Source organism: Thunnus maccoyii, chromosome 3 (assembly GCF_910596095.1).
Source record: "Thunnus maccoyii chromosome 3, fThuMac1.1, whole genome shotgun sequence".
Taxonomy (NCBI): Eukaryota; Metazoa; Chordata; class Actinopteri; order Scombriformes; family Scombridae; genus Thunnus; species Thunnus maccoyii.
The window spans coordinates 10,875,380-10,894,318 of record NC_056535.1 but is presented as its reverse complement, the minus strand read 5'-3'; the positions used below and the strand labels follow the sequence as shown (position 1 = coordinate 10,894,318).

The window sequence follows — 18,939 nt, the reverse complement described above, 5'->3', positions numbered from 1 at the left end:
ATTTAATAACGCCTTTGTTATGCATGCGACTATGATGTGAAAAAACTTAAACATCATCTCTGTTGGCTGTTGCAGAAAGTAGTCCCCCCTGTGGCTGTGTGTCCTGCTCCTCCTGCTGATAAAAAAGCAAAGATGGACACCAAGCCCAAGAATAATGAGGTGAGAAACAGGAGATGGAGTGCAGTAATCCGATGCATTTCTTCCTGCTTTCATGCTTTTTTTGCACATGGGAGGAAGACTGTTGACAGATAGTAGATTATATACTTCCTCTCCTGTTCTCTCCTCAGGGTGACTTTATGTCTCTGGATGCTCTCAGTGCTCTTGGCGACACACTGGCAGCACCAGAACCAAAACCTGAACCCCCCAAACTCAGACCTGAAGACATTGTCTCGGTAAGAGCACAAACAGTCAGACTGGCTTGTCGTCACAGCCGTTGATGGCTTCTCTAGTAGACAATTCAGTAGATGTCCCCTCATTTCCTCTCAGAAACATTTATTGAAATATATCCTGCCAGACAATTCTTTATTTCCTTTTCATAGCATGACAAACTCAAGAAGGAGAAGGGAGTGCGTGTAGGAGAGAGGGAGGACGCACTTCCTCCAGAGTACAGGTTTAAAGAGGATGAACTCAAAAAACTGCCTGCTCCTAAACCTGAGGTGAGACTGCGACAAAGTCATTGTAAGGGTCTTAAAGAGTTACTGTGATATGAACAGAATAATAATTGCCGGATGTTGATATACAATATGTTTCCTTCCTCCCCTTCTCCTGCAGCCCACCATGGATACTGGTGAGGCTCTGGATATTTTGTCTGGAGACTTCATGACCTCCTCAGCAGCTCCTGCCGTCCAGGCTCCTGTTATCAAGTCCTCAGCTGCTGCTGCACAGGTACACTGGTGATCTGTTACTGGTAACAGCAGACACTGGGCAAATCTCCACTGATGTTGTAAAGCTTAAACGAATATGAATACATTCATATATTTATCATAGAACAGATAATTTACTGGAAACAGATATGACCACCAAATTGGGCTGGAATATTGTTGTATGATATGAGTTTTCCCACTGACCTGTCACCCCATTGACTCAGTTTTACCACAAACATCACACCACTTCTTCTCAATCATAACTCGGTTAAATCATAACACACTCAGTCTTTACAGTGGTGGCAAGATCTCTGATGTTCATCAAGGATAAACGTCCATAAATCTTTTAGGAAATCATAAAAAGGTGCTCCTTATAATTTCAGATCTTGGCTCATATTCATCACATTCAGGCGTTTCTTTAGTATCAAAGTAATCCAGACAGTTGTTGTCTGTACGAGGCGTAATTTTCTATGACCATGTGCATAGTTTTAAGTTCAATATTTAGACATTCAGCATGTTAAAACCTCAATAACTTCACAAGTCTTCATCAGATTTGTTGTGCAGTACAGGATAAAGCTTAACTGACATTATTTTTAACTCATGGTTCATATTGAAGCCTGGCACTTTGAGTAACTTGACAGTAGATTGGACTGAAGAGCTGAAGTAAGGGACTGACTCAAAGGTTCATGCAAAATGACCAGACATGATTCACAAAAACTTCAGATCAATGTAATTTCCAAATGGACCACCTCCCAGTATATACACAAGTGCTAGTTTTAAAGAAAAATCATGAATCATCTTGGCCCAAAGCAATTCTGACTTGAAATTTCACACTGTTAAAACTGAAACCCCATTCATCAACTTAAAGAGCTTTTACTTCAGTTTAAACTAACTTCTTTCTTTTTTTTGAAGGTGGGGTTCAAATACAAATCATGTTTTATTTGATTAATTCACGTACATGATTTAACATACACAAATGGCAGTATAAAACAATTTAACACCGAAAGTAAAGCTGTCTAGACAATTTCTAACAATTTCCAGTTGTAGGATCCACCCACCAGTTTAAATCTGAATACTGACTTTTTTGTGATGCAGATAAAAAACGCAGCTTTGTGTTACACACCTACAGTATTCATTCCAATATGAACTATTGATTGTTTGCAAGATATGACAGTACCTACACCAAATAATTACTAATATAAAAGCAATCATGGCAAATACTACTGTAAGGTATTTGAAAGAGATTTAAGCATAACTTTATGTATATATGGGATAACTTTACAGACTGCAACCCTTAATGTCATCTCTGTTGTTTGATGTAGAAAGTTGAATCCTCTGCAGTTCCTCCTGTGGCTGTGAGTCCTGCTCCTCTTACTGACAAGAAACCCAAGACTGATCAGGTGGGATACAGGAGATGTACAAATTTTTTGTTTTCATTTTTTGTCTCCCCTTTTTCCCCTCTCGTGTTTCTTGTCTGTCGTCTTTCGATAGGTTGTCTTGTGATCCTTCCATGTGGGATAAACATTTTATTCCAGTAATTAAACAATATACATGAATGACAGACCAGTAGAGCAAAAACTCAATCTCTTATTCTCTCATCAGGATGACTTTATGTCTCTGGATGCTCTCAGTGCTCTTGGCGACACATTGGCAGCACCAGAACCAAAACCTGAACCCCCCAAACTCAGACCTGAGGACATGGTCTCGGTAAGAGCACAAACAGTCACACTGTTGTCCTCACGCTTTCTCACAGCCTTTGATGTCTTCACCCTTGGAGTATTAAAAACTTCCCCACCAAACAGTTCCTTATTTCCTCTTCTTTTCCTTTTCATAGCATGACAAACTCAAGAAGGAGAAGGGAGTGCGTGTAGGAGAGAGGGAGGACTCACTTCCTCCAGAATACAGGTTTAAAGAGGACGAACTCAAAAAACTGCCTGCTCCTAAACCTGAGGTGAGATTGGGACAAAGTCACTGTAAGGGTCTTAAAGAATGACTGTGATAGAAACACAATAATAACTGAAGGATGTAGATATATAATATATTTCCCTCTTCCCCTTCTCCTGCAGCCCTCCATGGATACTGGTGAGGCTCTGGATATTTTGTCCGGAGACTTCATGACCTCCTCAGCAGCTCCTGCTGTCCAGGCTCCTGTTGTCAAGCCCTCAGCTCCTCCTGCACAGGTACACTGGTGATCTGTTACTGGTAACAGCAGACACAATCTACAGTGTAATGTACACATAAATCATCCTATCAGAACATGATAAAACAGTGATGGAAGCATTTGGTAGTTTTGCCTGCTACTTGTGTAACATGCACATTTTGTAGAAGAGAGCTTACATGGTCTAAGTGTAATGTTTGTCATTTCTTTCTTTCTCAATGTTATATTTAGTACAAGTTTCACTTTCTTGTTTGTTTTGTTGTATTTTTCTTCTTTACCTTCTTTTTTTCTCTTCTGTATCTTTTAACTATTTGCCTCAACAACAGCAAGTTTACATCACATCTTATTTGCTCTCCTCTCATTGAATATCCTTTCTATCCATCAGATTTTGTGGTAGCGATGTAGAGAAATAGAGTGGGCCTATGTCATTGAGTAATTATTAAAGGAATAATTTGACATTTTGGGAAATACACTCATTCACTTTCTTGCTGAGAGTTAGAGAGGACTCATATCTTTCTCATGTCTGTATGTTAATTTTGAAGCTAGAGCCAGGAGCTGATTAGCTTAGCTTAGCATAAAGACTGGAAGCAGATGGAAACAGCTAGCTAGTGCTTCACATGTTAATTAGTGAGCATTATAGGTGCTGATAGGTGGATTTTTTAAAAACCTTTTTACAGAGAAGGACTCATTGTTTGAACCTTGATTCCAAACTTTGTGCTAAGCTAAGCTAACCAAACCAGCTGTTGACTCTAGCTTAATATTCAGTCTACAAATATTCAAGTAGTATCAATCTTCTCATCGAATTCTGGGCAAGAATGCGACTATGTGTATTTTAATAGCAAGTGAAAACTACATGTTGAATCAAGATGTCCTAATTTATTGTTTTAATGCCATTACAACAACGTGTTCTCCCTGAAAGCTGTTGTCTGTGTTTTTCAGACTAAAGTAGAGGATTTGTCAGCTCTGGATTTTCTTTCTGGAGATTTTATGGCTCCAACTAAAGCTTCTGGAGTTCACGCAGCTGCCCCTCCGTCTACCAAGAAGACACCACAGGTAAAGCGTTTGCATGTCTGTGAACCGTTTTGTCCGTCGTGTGTGTCTGCTTACTGAGTTTATAGAATAAATGGAAATATTTTTTTGTTTGTATTCTCAACTGTCCTTGCATCCTCTATCATCATGTCTTTTTTCAGTCTACATGTCTCACAGTATGAACCTGTGTTTCTGCAGAAAATGGTTTGTCCTCTGGAGAGACCTAATACCATTGACGTCTTCTCTGCACCACCACAGCAAGCAAAACCCAAGACTGTGAGGATACAAAATGACTTTATCTTTATCTTAAATGTTTTATTTTTACTGTAAATATTAATGTTTGCCTATATCTGTATAACATGTTTTTTTAAATATAGGCCACTTACCCTTTCCTACTTATATCTTCTTTCACCTGTTTTCGAGACTAGCCTAAGCAGCTAAATGTTCTCTTTTCAGGGTGACCCTATGTCTCTGGATGCTCTCAGTGCTCTAGGCGACATGTTGGCAGCACCAGAACCAAAACCTGAACCCCCCAAACTCAGACCTGAGGACATGGTCTCGGTATGGGTCACTCATACACTAACACACACACTCACACATTCAGCGCCCACTCATCAGAAACCACATTATTGTTTTGCTGCATCTGCAACATTTTATCATGTGGCAAAAAAAATCAACATTCCATTTATATAAAATTCATTGATTTCATATAAAAAAAATTGCAATAAAGAAAAAAAATATTAAAATGCCTTATCAAATTATCTGAGAGAGCCAGAGAACTGGACAGTTTCCATGTGTTTGTGGTTTTGGTGTGGTCCATGTTTAGAAAAGTTTGTATGCACTTGTAGTAACTAATGTTCCCACAAGGTAATGTCTTTTTTTACTTTCCTTTTCATAGCATGACAAACTCAAGAAGGAGAAGGGTGTGCGTGTAGGAGAGAGGGAGGACACACTTCCTCCAGAATACAGGTTTAAAGAGGACGAACTCAAAAAACTGCCTGCTCCTAAACCTGAGGTGAGGTCTCATTTAGAGGGATGTAAAATACTGAGTCCACAGAGTAGACTCTTTTTTAAAATTGATATAAGCTGCTTTTTACTATCAGAGTGTGATTGTTCTGACAGAGATCAAAACACTATAAAGTCCCTCCTTAGAAAAGGATTTTTTACATTAAAAGACAACAAAATAGGTAATTATCCAGTGCAGAAGGGGCTCAACTGAAACCTTTCTGAGGCACTTTCGCAGTTTTGAAAAACATTATTTGCATTGAGGAGACAAAGAGCTCACACATATTTCACCTTAAAACACTGTCTGATAAATTTATCATAATCAGAGCACCACATAATTTTCTCTCCTCCCCTCCGCCTGCAGCCCTCCATGGATACTGGTGAGGCTCTGGATATTTTGTCTGGAGACTTCATGACCTCCTCATCTGCTCCTGCTGTACAGGCTCCTGCCGTCAAGCCCTCAGCTCCTCCTGCACAGGTACACTATGAAACTGTTCATGGTTACTGCAGCTGAAATAACACAATGTGATGCACAGATGTCTCTTTGCAATAGAAAAGTCCAACAGAAGCAGTAATAATGTAATTCACGGTGTGCACAGATTTGATACGTTTCATTGTGTCTCTCCCTCAGCTCTCTGCAGACTTTGCTCTGGATGCCTTGGCAGGAGATTTTGTCTCCTCAACTGCTGCCCCAGCAGTGAAGTCTGCTGCTTTTGTTCCCACAGAAACCGCCCCACATGTAAAGACACAATTATAACTGAAGCCTTTTTTAAGTACTTAAACTATCTACAATCCTGCTGAACATTTTGTCTGTGTGTGTGTGTTTGTGCTCAGCTGGCAGCAGATGCAGACAATGCCCTGGATGCTCTTTCAGACACTCTGAAGGATATCAATCCCACCCCTAAGCCCATCACCCCTGTTCCTGCCAAAGACATTGTCAAGGTAGCCAGCATGTCATGAAAAAAAGAAAGAAAGCAGAGAATATTTTCACTTTCAGAGTGATCATTAAAAAAAAACCTTTGTGTGTTTGCTGCAGGAGAAGAAGGCAGTTGAAGAGAGGCTGATTAAGATGGGAGACAGAGATGACTCACTGCCTCCAGAGTACAGACCCACCGAGGAAGATCGCAAGGTAACAGACGTCTACATTTTTACAATATGAATAACATTTGAGCTTAATTATTGCAACATGTGATAGACAGAGATGCTTACAGACCCTGTATGACTTTTGTTTGAGGATAACAGACCAAATTACTTTGATTAGTTAATTTCCATTCATATGACTTTGCTAAAAAAAGACGTTATTCTTTGTACCTGTTGTCAGTCCTGCTGGAGTGTTATTTGTTGCAAGTTTGTGCTACAACCAGTAAAATCTGTTTTAATGGAGAATTTGAGTTTTGGGAAGCAGCTGCTGTGAGCTTGAGTCACAGTGCAGGTGAATATTTTGTGGGAAACAAGAATATAATGGTAAATCCAGTTTTGAGTGTTTTTTTAATGCTGATACAACAATAAAACATTTTCAACTTGTCAAATGCAAAATGTAATAAAGAAAGAGGAAATTATTCTACATGTGAATAAGGATATGCAGGGTGTTAATCTTCCAGTCCTGGGCTAAAATACTATGTGAGGGTGTTGATTTTAATGTGAACTAGGACATACTTACCGTATTTACAGTATTTGCAGTATGTAGTAGTACAATGTTACCTTACTGGGTGTCTAATGTACGTCAATTTCATTTTCAAGAAAATGGCAGAAGCAAAGGCCAAAGCCGCCACAGCACCCAAGGAGGTGAGTCCCTCACACAATACAATGATGATGAAGTGACACATAGACACAACATGCAGACTGAGTTTGGTTTCCTGTCTTCTTCTGCCCTGTACAAGACTATGGATGATAATACTGCTTTGGACCTGCTGTCCAGTGATTTCTCTACTGATCCAAAGCCTGTTGCACCGGCCGCATCATCTGCAGCCTCAACAAAGCTGGAACCTCCTGTGCTGGACTCTGAACCCCTGAAGGTAGCAGAAAAACAAGTTAACTTAATGTCATAACAGCAAAAGCACAGGTGTAACTAATAATGATATTAACAGTTCTATATTACATTACCACCAAAAAACACTTCTAACAGATTTTCAATCATTAGAAGTGTGTGACAAGGCTGCATTCAACTTCAGCATTTTTGTTTTGGATGTTAGCTGAATTGTTATAGTTAAAAATTAAAATTGACCCAGAAGTAAATGGTATTAAAGTGTTCAATAGAGAAATTAAAATTTCACAACTAGCAGAAGATATGACAATCTTTCTTATAGATGAAAACCAAATTTCACAAACTTCAAAAATGACTTGATAGGTTATCCACTGCAAGTCCAGTAGTAAAAGGTCTGTTATGGTGGTTTTACACTTCATTTCCCAGAGATCACTTCAAACATGCCACCTTTACCAACACTGGAACAGTATGTCTAATGATTATCGTTCCTCTGTGATATCAGTGTTTGACAACTGCGAGTTAAACATTCATTTACAGTATTTAGAAATGAGCTGATAATGTCTGATAAGTTTGTTTATCATTTATTAATTAAATAAAACTATTTTTTTCTTTATCAGCCAATGGCTGGTCCTGTCTTGGACTCCATGGCTGGCACACTGCTCCCAGATGCCCCAGAATTCAAGTCTAAGGCAGACAAACCAAAGGTAAAAAGAAGATCTCTGTAAGATGAAGATGTATCATTGATCAAATAAAAGAGTAACTGAAGAATGATCTGAATCTAAATCTTTGTAGAGCCTGGCATCTAATGGTAAAAACCTTCTTCTGATTAATGACGAGTAAGGTTACTGATGTTACATAGTTTGTTTTGACTGTTACATGGCGCCCTCTGTAGGTTGTTTACTAGGACTCACTGTATCAGAGGTTACCCCCTCACTCAGTGAGTTGTTCAGCCTAACCTAGGTGTCACCTTTGTTACAGGGCAAGAGCAAGTCAAAGTCAAAGTCTAAAGTAAGCAAACTGCCTGCTGCATGAAGACTGTAATTATGTTGGACGTGAACTATAATGGACAAAATTAATCTGTGTGCTTATAATTGAAACCAAAACAATCTCTATCAGTGGAGCTTGTCTGCTCCTGGTGTCGGCACACAGCTGCATGTGATGCATGTTCATTTCCCCAAATAATTAGATGACATCTGTATAATTATTGCATGCAGAAGTCCTGCTTTTTCTTCCTTTTATATATATATATACTTTTTTTTTAACATTAACCTTGTGTTACAGAAACATCATTCAGATGAACCGTCTGCCACTGATGAGCTGTCTGCTCAGCTAAGCTCAGACGTGGTGCCAACATCCACAAAGCGGGGAGGCAAGAGCTAGACCACTTGGTAAAGTTTGCTATCATCTTTTACACAATTTGACCTGATAAAAAATGCAGCAAACGTTGTCACCTTCCCACTGACCGTTGAATGTGTCTCATGTTGCAGGTTGTCAATGCAGTTTGTCCTCCGGAGGCCAGAGGAATGCTCCAGTGAGGGAGCTGGTCTCTGGATAATGATTCTATTTTTCTAAATCATCAAGAATGTATACTGACTGGATGAAAGACAAACCTAGACGTACCCATAACACTTGCTCATCATGCACACACACACACACACACACAACAGCTCTGCGTGCAGCGCCTTACTTGCTCGGTTTCACATGTAGTCAAAGACGAGAAGCTTTTGCTTTCTGTCTTTAGAGAGAATAAAAAGAGAGACAAAGATGGAGATAAAGAACGAGTGATGAACAGACAAAAAAAGAGGGAAAATGTATGAAGAGAGAAGAGTTTAAGACAAGTGATAATCATTTTTGTTTTGCTGGTTGGTGTGTTGAGCAAGTTGAGGAAAGGAAGGCGTTGCCCGTCAGAGTCCTGCATGTGCATCTCAGCTGACAGTTTCTATTTTTCCAACGATACACTAATGTCACAACGCACCCGTCGTCTCAGCCTGGTGGAGTTGTGATGTTGCCATAATATGGTTGTAGAAGTGGTGACTGTCAGCTGGTGTGGGAGCTGTACAGAGTGGGTATATAGTATCGGGATGTTTGTGCAATCTTGATGTACACAGAGAAGCCAAGTTTTCTATCATGATGTGGTCACATGCCATTAAGACACTAGTGTACAGCTTAGTTTGCTTATATTTTGGAGAATTCATAGTTTACATTTTAAAATATGTGGAGGATTTTCAGGAGGTGTTCTGCTTAATTCTGTATCCAAGAGCTTCTTGCAAATGCCATTTTACTTTGTGTAGAGAGATATCCGTCAAGAGGAGGGTCTTTTTTATGTATTTGGCCTTGTAAGAAAAAAAAAATACTGGTGTCTAGAAGTGCACTTAGTGAGCAAAGGTGGTTATTACCTTTGTTTGTATACTGTAAAAAAAGATTTTTGCTCTATATAAGACAACACTGTATAATTTACAAAGGGCTTTTGCTTTTAACTGTAAAGTCAAAAATCAAAACTTTCCCCAAGTTTTTTTTTTTTCATGACAAAAGTTTTGTGTGGGTGTGAGTCAAAAGATATGAGAGATATTTTACATGTGGGAAAACTAATTAAATAAAAAAAATGTAAAAATTGGATTGTTGTAGCTGCTGTATCGTATGTAGAGTCTGGTTTTTACATGACTTTCTCTCTGTACGATTAGTGTCCAAAATAAGGAACAAAAACAACCTTTATATGCAGACCTATGAGAAGTACTGCAGGAAAAAATCATTAAACAGTGTTTCCTGAAAGCTGAAGGGGGAATTTATAAGAACAGAAACTGTATTTTAAGATCTTCTTGTTTCTCCTGACTTAAGTGGTATTTCACTCAACAGCCCACTTCCCTTTTACTCGCAGGGCTTAGAACAAAACAAATGTGCTCAGACGTAATGTAAAAATTGTGCCAACACCCTGAATGACTGATGGGGTTGCAAATGATTGAGTTTTATACATTCTATTAATAAAATAAAATAAGGAACATAAATAAAGACAAATACAATTCACTGCCGCCAAGAAAAAGTGATTGTCTGAGTGATATTTTATTTTATACAATATCTCAATCAAAAAAATCAGACATTGGATGAGATACAACAAATGCAAACAATAAAAATACTTGTTGATATTGTGGGGTTTTTGTTGTTGTTTTTCTGGTACTTTGAGACCACAGAATTTGAATCACCAGAAATCTTATTTTTCAGAACAAAAACTAAACAAAAGCTTGGCTAAAAAAGTCTTCACAGAATAGGCAATGCTGAAAAAAAAAACCCAGCAAAAAATCAGCTCTTAAAAGAATACACTAAAAGAATAAGAATAAATGAAAATAAAATCTATACAAAAATAAAATGATTTATGTGCAATTTTTGCTTCATTAAATTCACATAAATTAGGGTTCTAAATTCAAATATTCTCAGGACTTAAGTGGTTTCTATTATCCACATTCATGGTGATTGGATCACTCAACATTTTATATCATACAATTTCATTAAAGTTTAGTAAAAAGTTAATCTGAATGTATATAAACAGCACAAATAGCGCATTGCTGTCAGCCGTCAAACCACAATGCAGTTAAAACAAGATGCAAAGAAATTATTTACCAAGAATTTGTCATTAAACTCAACATAAGATGAAAAATTATTTCTATAGCAAGAAAACAACGCTGTAAAATAGCATGGTCCGTGAAATTGCATGTATATTAAACATGTCTGTTGGTCATCATTTGTTTTTCAGGAGCCACCGTCCGAGGCCTATATGAGATAAACAAGTAAAAGTATTTTAAAAATAATAATAATAAGCAGCTTATTTGAGTGACTCAATTCAGTGGAATCAGAAAAGGAAACACAGCATGTAGCTACCATGTAAAATTTATTTTATCAGCCTGTAATTCCCTAATAATTTTCTAGCAGGAGTACTGGAAGGAACTTCTTAATATGGCAATAATTACAGAGAAAATAGAGACAAAGCTCTGACAGTCACTGAAGTCAGAGTTTAGTTAGTTAGCCGGTTTATGAGCAGTTGTTGATTTTCAGAGCAATTTACTTTGATGAAGCTTTATTTAATTAAAACTTAAAACTTATCCAACTCAATTCATAAATATGAAAAAAACTGAATAATTACAAAAATTCAGATTTACTTTTGTTAGATGTCTGAGGTGGGGTGGGGGCTTGATGGGGGGAATAAGGACCTCAGTATTTAAAATTTTGGCTACGACCCTAAATGGAAAGACAATATTAGATAAAAAAAGACAATAAGAAAAAAAAACTTACTTTCTTTTGTAATGGTGTGGGCATCTCCGTGTCCTTATTCCTACAGCAAATCAAAAGTTAAACACATTGCAAACTATTACATATGAAAGCAAAGTCATCCAAGTAAAATCAAGAAAAGCAGAAAAATGGACTGAAAATTTCTGAGGAAATTTTGTAGAATTTAAAATAACAAAATAACAGAGATTTATTGGCTGCATATTAAATGTAAGGCTGCTCTTCTAGGTTTAAGATATCAGATGTGAACTTACGATTGCAGTACACGCTGATGATGATGAGGAGCAGAAGAAGAAGGCCACAGCTGCCAGCTAGTGGGCCCAATATGATTGGAGAACATATCTCGGAAAGACTGGTTTCCACTACTAAACATGCAAAGACAAATTACCACCCACAGCATCTATCAGCTGATAATACTACACATGTTTGTAATCTAGGATTACACAGTCAGAAATGTTCATGTTTTTAACATTTACCTTTCTTATTTTTACCGTTACAAGCACACGGTGTGGTGGTCGTGAGTTGTTTGGTGGTGGTGGTCGGCGGTGCTTTGGTCGCGACTGCAGTTTTTTCTAAAGAAGTGTGAAGTGTTACTGAAAAGCGTTAATCAAATGACGATTAGTACACATTTATAGGACAAAACTCACCTCCCTGCAGTCGGGTTACTTGGCCAAATATCAATCTGTTACTTTTAAAGGCCGCACAGGTGTAAGTGCCGCTGTCTTTAATTTTGTTGAATGACTTCAGCGTTATGGTATTCGAGCCAATCTTTGAGTAAGTGAAGTTGGAAGAGGGCTCTGTCTTCTGCATGCCATTGGTGAAAGATCCAATGAATTCCATGTGAGATGTGTCCAGCATCCGATACCAGATGACGATGCTCTGTCCCGCGTTAGGATCACACTTAATGTTAGCCGGTACCCCTTCTTTTAATGTTTGGACTTCATCAGCTGTTGAGCTCATTTCTGAAAGTTGTGATAAAATGGGAAAAGTATCATTCACCTGGAAACAGACCATGGGACACTTAAAAACTGCCACACAACACTTAAAAGACTTTTTTTTTTAAATCAAATTTACAATGAACTTACTTTGACAAAACACCAGAACCACTAGAACACGAATCCACTTTTGGTCCATTTTAATCTTGCACACGACAATAAGCTGCTGAACACGTCTTCGTGCTGTTTGTCGGAGCCTGCTATAGGAGATCATTCAAAGAGATATCAAACCACGCCCCAGCTGTAACCTTCTTCTCGGCTGTATCAAATGGGATCCATGCAGCGGAGTGTTGCAGAGACCTACTGCAGCACGGTCGTGATCTGCAACTTTTTTGAAGTGGAGCCCACCGATCTGCACATCACTTTGCCTCTGGTTTGAAGCATCGAACAGCGCGACCTGTAACAAAACACACAACAAATGCTGAGGTGCAGTGTGTAGGCTGAAAAGGATGGAGTGGGAAGTGTAAAACTGAGCAGCCCACAAAAACTACACTGTTCTGCAAAAATCAAATGGTAAACTTCTGATGACGTTATTTGACTTCTTTGAAGCATCAACATGAATTTGTCTTCATAAACAACAGTTGGCAAACACTTTGGCAAAAAAATCTGTCTGGCTAACCTGTCCTGTGTGAGACATTCACTTCCTGCCAGCTACAGCTATACTGCTCTGTTGCTGACTTTGACCTTGACCTTCTTCCTAAATGTTGTTGTAACACAGAAGATCAGTTAAACTTCCAGTGGATTCCAAAAATGAGATTTTGTTGATTTTACCGGTGAAATTGCTTCTTGGTGCAACAAATCTGACTGAGTTTAAAGTGAAATAAGAAATAATCATAATGACAATATTAACTAAATATCAGTAATAGATAAATAAAACAATGTGATATATTGAAAAAAATGTCCATGTGTAAACATGCATTGATTTCATATAGGCTACTGTCTGCAGGAAGTCATGAACAGTTTACAGTAAGAGCTGCCTGCTGTTGGTGTGGTTTCATTGTTCAGAAGACAAAGGCAGAGTGGAGTATAAGACATCAGGAAATGGTCTACACCTGAGTAGCTTGAGCCTATTTATAGTGAGGTTTCTAATCTTTCTTTTCTGTCCAGGCCTCTCTACCTTCTAGCTCTGAGTTTTGTCTTCCACTCATCCACACAGTTTATGATCCAATTTAACAAACGTATTACTCAATTCTAGCTTACTGATGATACATGTTTTGTGTGACTTTTTGTCACTTACTTTGGGCCAGGTTGTGCTCAAAATATTTGGCTTTACAGAATGTAACACGTAAATGTGTGTAAAGTAGTAAATCATTAAGAGAATAGTTGCTGATTATATCATTCCGATAGACATCATTGAAATAAACCTGTCAAGTTGTGGCAGTAGCTCAAATGATTTAAAGCATGGCCATAATACATCTGTTTTGCGCAGCTAACCACACCCAACACCCAATATAACATTGCATTATCGTACAGTCGTTCATCACTGCAGCAACATAAAAACTGTAACCACTAGATGGCAGCAAAAGCAGGATTAATAGCCTTTGTCATTGTTTAATAGTGAATCACTGACTCATGAGCCACCAAACTGCTGCTGCTCTACTCTCTTTAGTGTGGTGCTTAACCAGCTACTAAAGTGTGAAGTGGAAACTTTATACTCTGATGACATCGCCAGGGTTGTTTTCTCAGAAAAGCTGCCTCCAGAGCCACAGAAGACATTATACGACTGTCTTCACAGGCTGTGTAGTACTCCTCATGATGAGGGAGCTGGACCTTGTGTAAAATCGATGAAATGGTAGATAACCTGGATAACAGTCACATAAGTCAGGTTTCCATCCAAATGGATTCAGAAAATCAATAAAAGAAAATGTGAATTAATGTGTGTTTCCATCCACTCCTGCTGTGTGAATATTAATAGTCGAGTGCATGTAAAAAAACAGTCGGCAGTGATTGAATGCTCTAAACCACAAAAAGAAGAAGATGGCACAACGCAATGATGCAATCAAGAGAGCGACAGTCAAAGCTGAAGTGATAGAAACCAAGCCTCAAGGAAAAGCACTGGGCTTTGACGCCAATTTGACGTAGTGGCCAAACTATGGAATTACAACTCCAGGTCCGAGAGGGGCCCAAAAGGCATTTTTCCCACACAATCATGGGAAAAGGGATGGTTGTAAAACAGTGGACATATTTTTTTGAGCGTCACAACCTCTGCAAAATGACTCATTTCACTATCAGAATTTGATTCATTTGGTCTGATCACATTTCAAAAGTCCGGAAGAGCTGCACAATTTAATCATTTTATCCCCATTCAAGTTTACAGGAGGGCTAAACCAGAAGTTAGCTGTCTCAGCCAGTAGAAGTTTCTAGTGAGCATGTTCTATGAGCGCTGGGGCCCTCAGAGTGTGCGCAGTTTGTTTTCATACAGGTAATTTCTTTACAGCAGGAAGTGGGTTTTTTGGCTTCACATGCCACTGAGCAACTTTCATAGGAATGAATGGGGCAATGGGCCTGCATCCGACGCTGTATCCAATTCTCTTGATAAATCCATGATGGAAACAAGACACAAATCCTGGTGATAGAGAGCATGATGGACAGTGGACATAGAGAGAACAGCTAACATCACAGCTTCTTGCTTTTGGGAGCGTTTTGATAACAGCACTGTGTCCCGTTATGCTGCCCAGAGATCTCAGGAACATTTAAATCACATGCTTCCTCTACATTATCATTTTTTTTGCAAAATTTGTTTCTGTTGCACTTTGTCGTATTTCGCTTTTATTGATACATCAAATTTTCCATCTCATCCAAGCGTAAAACTTTTTTTTTTTTTTTTTTTTTTTGGAATATTTTGTCTTTTTTTCGAATTTCCAGCGTTTCCACTCATGTTTTTTCATACACAAATTGAAAAAGTGCATAAAGAAGGGTGCATAGAAATCCTATAGCAATATTAAAGGTGTCTAGTAAATGCTTAAAAAACTGCTATGAAGCAGTTTTTTAAATAGTGGGTCCCTGTTTTGTTTGTCCCATGCATGGGTCACAATATTTTGGTAAGTTCAATGTTACTTGATTACTATACCTGCCCTATTAGCACAATTTAGCCAAAGTAGCTAATGTTAGCCCAAGTCTGCACTGCTAGGTGTTTCCAGTAAGCTGGTGTTCGCTTCAGTCTGAGGTAGTGGGGAGTGTTTCCAGAGTGTGAAAGGCAACACCCTGCACTCCTTATTTTAAAGGTCCTGGCTCCAAAGGGAAAAGATGGCGCTGATCATAAGCAGCAACTCTTGGCTTCAAACCGGCTCCAATGCAAACCAATGGGTGACGTCATACATCGCTATGTCCATCTTTATATACAGCCTATGAACAATACACAATCCTACCACTGGTTTCACACTATTTCATTAGTGTGGAAGTGGCGGTAATGCACCAAGATATGCAGCAGTGCTCTAATAAAGGCAGGAAGGAAGATGACTGCTAGCAAGTAAAGATTTATATACAAAATGCAGAATTCTAAAAGTTCAAAAAATGTGGAAATGCATTCAACACATTTGTTACACCTGAAGCGTACACAAAATGCGCTTGGTGAGAGATTCTGAATGTAAATTCCACAGGTCACTTTTAAGTCTCCTACGAGAAAAGAAACAGAAACATAAAACCCAAACTGTCAATTGCAATCCTGCCTGAGTGATTAGAGATTAGAACCTGAACAACCCTACAGTGTAGCTCAGTGATTGAACTGGTATGTAATCTATTAGCACAACTAATAGGGATGATGACCAAAACCAGGTTTTAAAACAGAATTTCACATGATCAACAAAGACACACACTGTAGCTTCTAAACAAATCAAGCTTTGTCTCACCTGCCCCACAGAGAGGCCTGTCAATGAAACATTAATAATTCTCATGTGAAAGTTGCTCTAACACTAAGTAAGTGAAACTCCCTTCAGATCAACTGAGAAGAGCGACAGCAGCTATGGCACAACTCAAGACTTGTCCTATTTCCTGTTCAGTGATGGAAAGTAGATGCACCGATTTGGTAATGGGCAACAAATGCTGACATTTTGCTCTGTTGTGGGCGTTTTGTTTGTTCCATGGGTGGGTGGCAAGAGACCGAGAGAAACTAACAGAAAGAAAGAGACAATATTGTGTTGCATTAAGTTGTGCTGCTCAGCATTTTCTTTACCCTGTCACATTATTACTTCAAAATTCAGATGCTAATTATTAACTTAACTTCGTTTTTTGTTTTCCATGAATTACTTTGACATTTATTTCAAATGAAACCATGATGGAAACCATGTCAGTTTCAGGTTTTGCATCGTTTTCAGTAAGCAGGGGATTCTGTTGATACTTCTTTGATAGAGGGGAGACCCAGTCAAAACGGTCTCAGTTAGCCCACTTCACCTTTCCATCCCTCTGTTTCAGGGTTGAGTCACTCACAAACACACCTGCATGGGCTTCCCTATCTTAGTCACACAGGGGGTCTCCAACCTGAAACTTACATTTGTGTGTTGGTGTGTGTGGATGTATGTAGTGAGTGATCAGGGGAAGCCAGTGAGAAAGAGAGAACCCTGTGCAGCAATACTGCGTAGCTTGACATTAAAATAGGAGACATCCTTCCATTCTGAAAATAGCAGCTTGCTTAATACTAGTAAATCAACATTAATACCAGTTGCTTGTTCACTAGTTCATCAGTTTGGCTCAACTGTGACTGTTCTGTTGCTGAACTGGCAGTTTTAGGCATTATGGGGCATCAAGTTGTGAAAAGGAAACCGAGAGCATCAAGAGAAGTAAGTAGAAACGGAGAGCTTGGAAATTGAGGAATTGAGCACATCATAATCTCTTATGTTACCAAGACTTCCTGTTAGGATGCTACTGTATATGTCTGGTCTTGGGCAAATAACATCTACAATAAAATTTGCTTGAATTGGCTTTTGCCAAGAATGTTGAAATTAAGTCGACAAATGTGTCTAATTGGGAATTTTATGTTTAATGGACAAAATGTGACATCGTACAGGTGAAGAAGCTGAATTTACTCTAATTCACAGTATACAGTACACAGTATAGGGTACACATCCAGTGGACTCTCTTGTTCTGTTTATGATAGTGATTGTTAAATTATATAATGTGTGACAAATTTGACCTATAAATTTACTGTATCCTGTGACAACTGATCCTGTAAAGCACAATCTGATATATTACACAATATGTTTTCTGCAGGATTTCATCACAAATGGCCCAGTGTCGTGGTATTTGTATGGTTCAACATTGTTGCTTTACATTCACATATTTAAAATCAAACATTTTTACCATTCAGGGCTGTCTTAATATTATGCTGTTGTGTTTTCGCGTTGCATTATTTAAACGTTATGGCTTTAAATAATGTGAGACACAAGAGAACGAATATACAGAATGCTGTATGTCTTTAATATGTATTATTTATACTCATTAACATGTGTTTACTATCTTGCAAAAAAAGCAGAGACATTAGTCTTTTTCAATATGAAGTTCCTCATTTCACATGTAAACTGTATATTATCTCATATGTGATACCTTTTTTTTTTTTTAATTTTGCAGTAATGTAGTTACTGTACATGATATTCTGTTTCGGTTCAACATCTGCTCCTCTGTTGGTTATGTTTCTGTTTCTCAGATGAACAGACTGAATTCAGTTTAAGTTAAAAGTAAAAATATTTTCTGTGAAAACTTAACACCTTCATGTACAATTTATGGTTAACATCAACAAGAAATCTAATTAGAGTAGGGCGTATTCATTTGTTAAAATTAAAATTGTTAAACTCTCAAACACTAAGATAACTATGCTTTAATGTTTCTCTCTGAAGCTTTACATTTTTAACTGATAATTTATTTACACTTTGATAATATTAAACATACTGCAGATAGTAACAATATAAATTACATGTCATTTTGTGATATATATTTATCAGAAGATAGTGCAGGATACAACACACACAAATGGTTAGCAAAATATTGTGTATAGTTTATATATATAGTCTTTGCATGTATTTCATTCTTACCTTGCTGATTTAATCATAAACATCTCTATTTGTCATCAGAAAATAGCAGAAATCAATCAACACACGATCTACAAGTCTACTGCTGCTACCTGCATTCATTCATATTTCCTGGAACTGATGAATGTGAATAGATTATTTCCTCAAATGCTAAAACAAGATGATGATAAACATTCAAGAGAAAACTAAAGCCAGCTAATACAACAGCCTTAAAATAAATCCTACCTTCATGATGCTCAGTTCTGTGTTGAACTGAGAAGTGAGTTGATTCAACTTTGTGGTCATTGCGGAGACTGTAGTTCATGCTGCTGTTGAACCTGTACTGCATTATACTGAGAGATATTTCTAATATTTTGTCCAACTGATTTATATCAATAGAGGTAGCTGTATCTAACTAAGTGTGGTCTAATTTGTTTTTGTATGTATGTGGTATAAAATAAAGGCTGTGGCTTTAAAAATGAAAATAGTGTTGATACAGCATACACACACACACACACACACACACACATACTGTATATGTAGTCATTTAAACTGTGTTTAAATGCATTTGGTAATTGTAATATACATTGTATTGAATGATACACAATAAAACACACTCCAACAAAAAGTT

At 38.0% G+C, this 18,939-nt stretch overlaps 2 protein-coding genes across 27 annotated transcripts in view; one reads left to right on the top strand and one right to left on the bottom strand.

Annotated features, from left to right (window-relative positions):
• Positions 1 to 8,887, top strand: part of cast (calpastatin) — a 41,722-nt gene extending 32,835 nt beyond the window's left edge. For 24 of the 26 annotated variants that reach the window (XM_042405795.1, XM_042405799.1, XM_042405806.1 and 21 more), the window contains 22 exons: positions 76 to 159; positions 288 to 392; positions 540 to 656; positions 772 to 885; positions 2,186 to 2,263; positions 2,466 to 2,570; positions 2,698 to 2,814; positions 2,930 to 3,043; positions 3,961 to 4,074; positions 4,249 to 4,326; positions 4,507 to 4,611; positions 4,949 to 5,065; positions 5,420 to 5,533; positions 5,687 to 5,794; positions 5,890 to 5,997; positions 6,092 to 6,184; positions 6,796 to 6,840; positions 6,936 to 7,070; positions 7,657 to 7,743; positions 8,018 to 8,047; positions 8,321 to 8,427; positions 8,527 to 8,887. In XM_042405795.1, coding sequence (XP_042261729.1) covers positions 76 to 159; positions 288 to 392; positions 540 to 656; positions 772 to 885; positions 2,186 to 2,263; positions 2,466 to 2,570; positions 2,698 to 2,814; positions 2,930 to 3,043; positions 3,961 to 4,074; positions 4,249 to 4,326; positions 4,507 to 4,611; positions 4,949 to 5,065; positions 5,420 to 5,533; positions 5,687 to 5,794; positions 5,890 to 5,997; positions 6,092 to 6,184; positions 6,796 to 6,840; positions 6,936 to 7,070; positions 7,657 to 7,743; positions 8,018 to 8,047; positions 8,321 to 8,419 — 2,067 coding nt within the window. In that variant the 3' untranslated portion in view covers positions 8,420 to 8,427; positions 8,527 to 8,887. The remainder of the gene's footprint in view (positions 1 to 75; positions 160 to 287; positions 393 to 539; positions 657 to 771; positions 886 to 2,185; positions 2,264 to 2,465; positions 2,571 to 2,697; positions 2,815 to 2,929; positions 3,044 to 3,960; positions 4,075 to 4,248; positions 4,327 to 4,506; positions 4,612 to 4,948; positions 5,066 to 5,419; positions 5,534 to 5,686; positions 5,795 to 5,889; positions 5,998 to 6,091; positions 6,185 to 6,795; positions 6,841 to 6,935; positions 7,071 to 7,656; positions 7,744 to 8,017; positions 8,048 to 8,320; positions 8,428 to 8,526) is intronic. The other 2 variants (XM_042405798.1, XM_042405817.1) reach the window with 2 other exon arrangements.
• Positions 8,888 to 9,653: 766 nt separating this feature from the next.
• Positions 9,654 to 14,007, bottom strand: cd8a (CD8a molecule). Its single transcript, XM_042405822.1, has 6 exons — positions 12,400 to 14,007; positions 11,962 to 12,276; positions 11,791 to 11,886; positions 11,569 to 11,679; positions 11,321 to 11,360; positions 9,654 to 10,801 (listed from the first exon to the last, which is right to left on the bottom strand). Exons 1-6 carry the CDS (start codon positions 12,521 to 12,523, stop codon positions 10,750 to 10,752), a joined length of 738 nt encoding a protein of 245 aa, XP_042261756.1. The 5' UTR covers positions 12,524 to 14,007; the 3' UTR covers positions 9,654 to 10,749.
• Between the last annotated feature and the right edge of the window lie 4,932 nt (positions 14,008 to 18,939).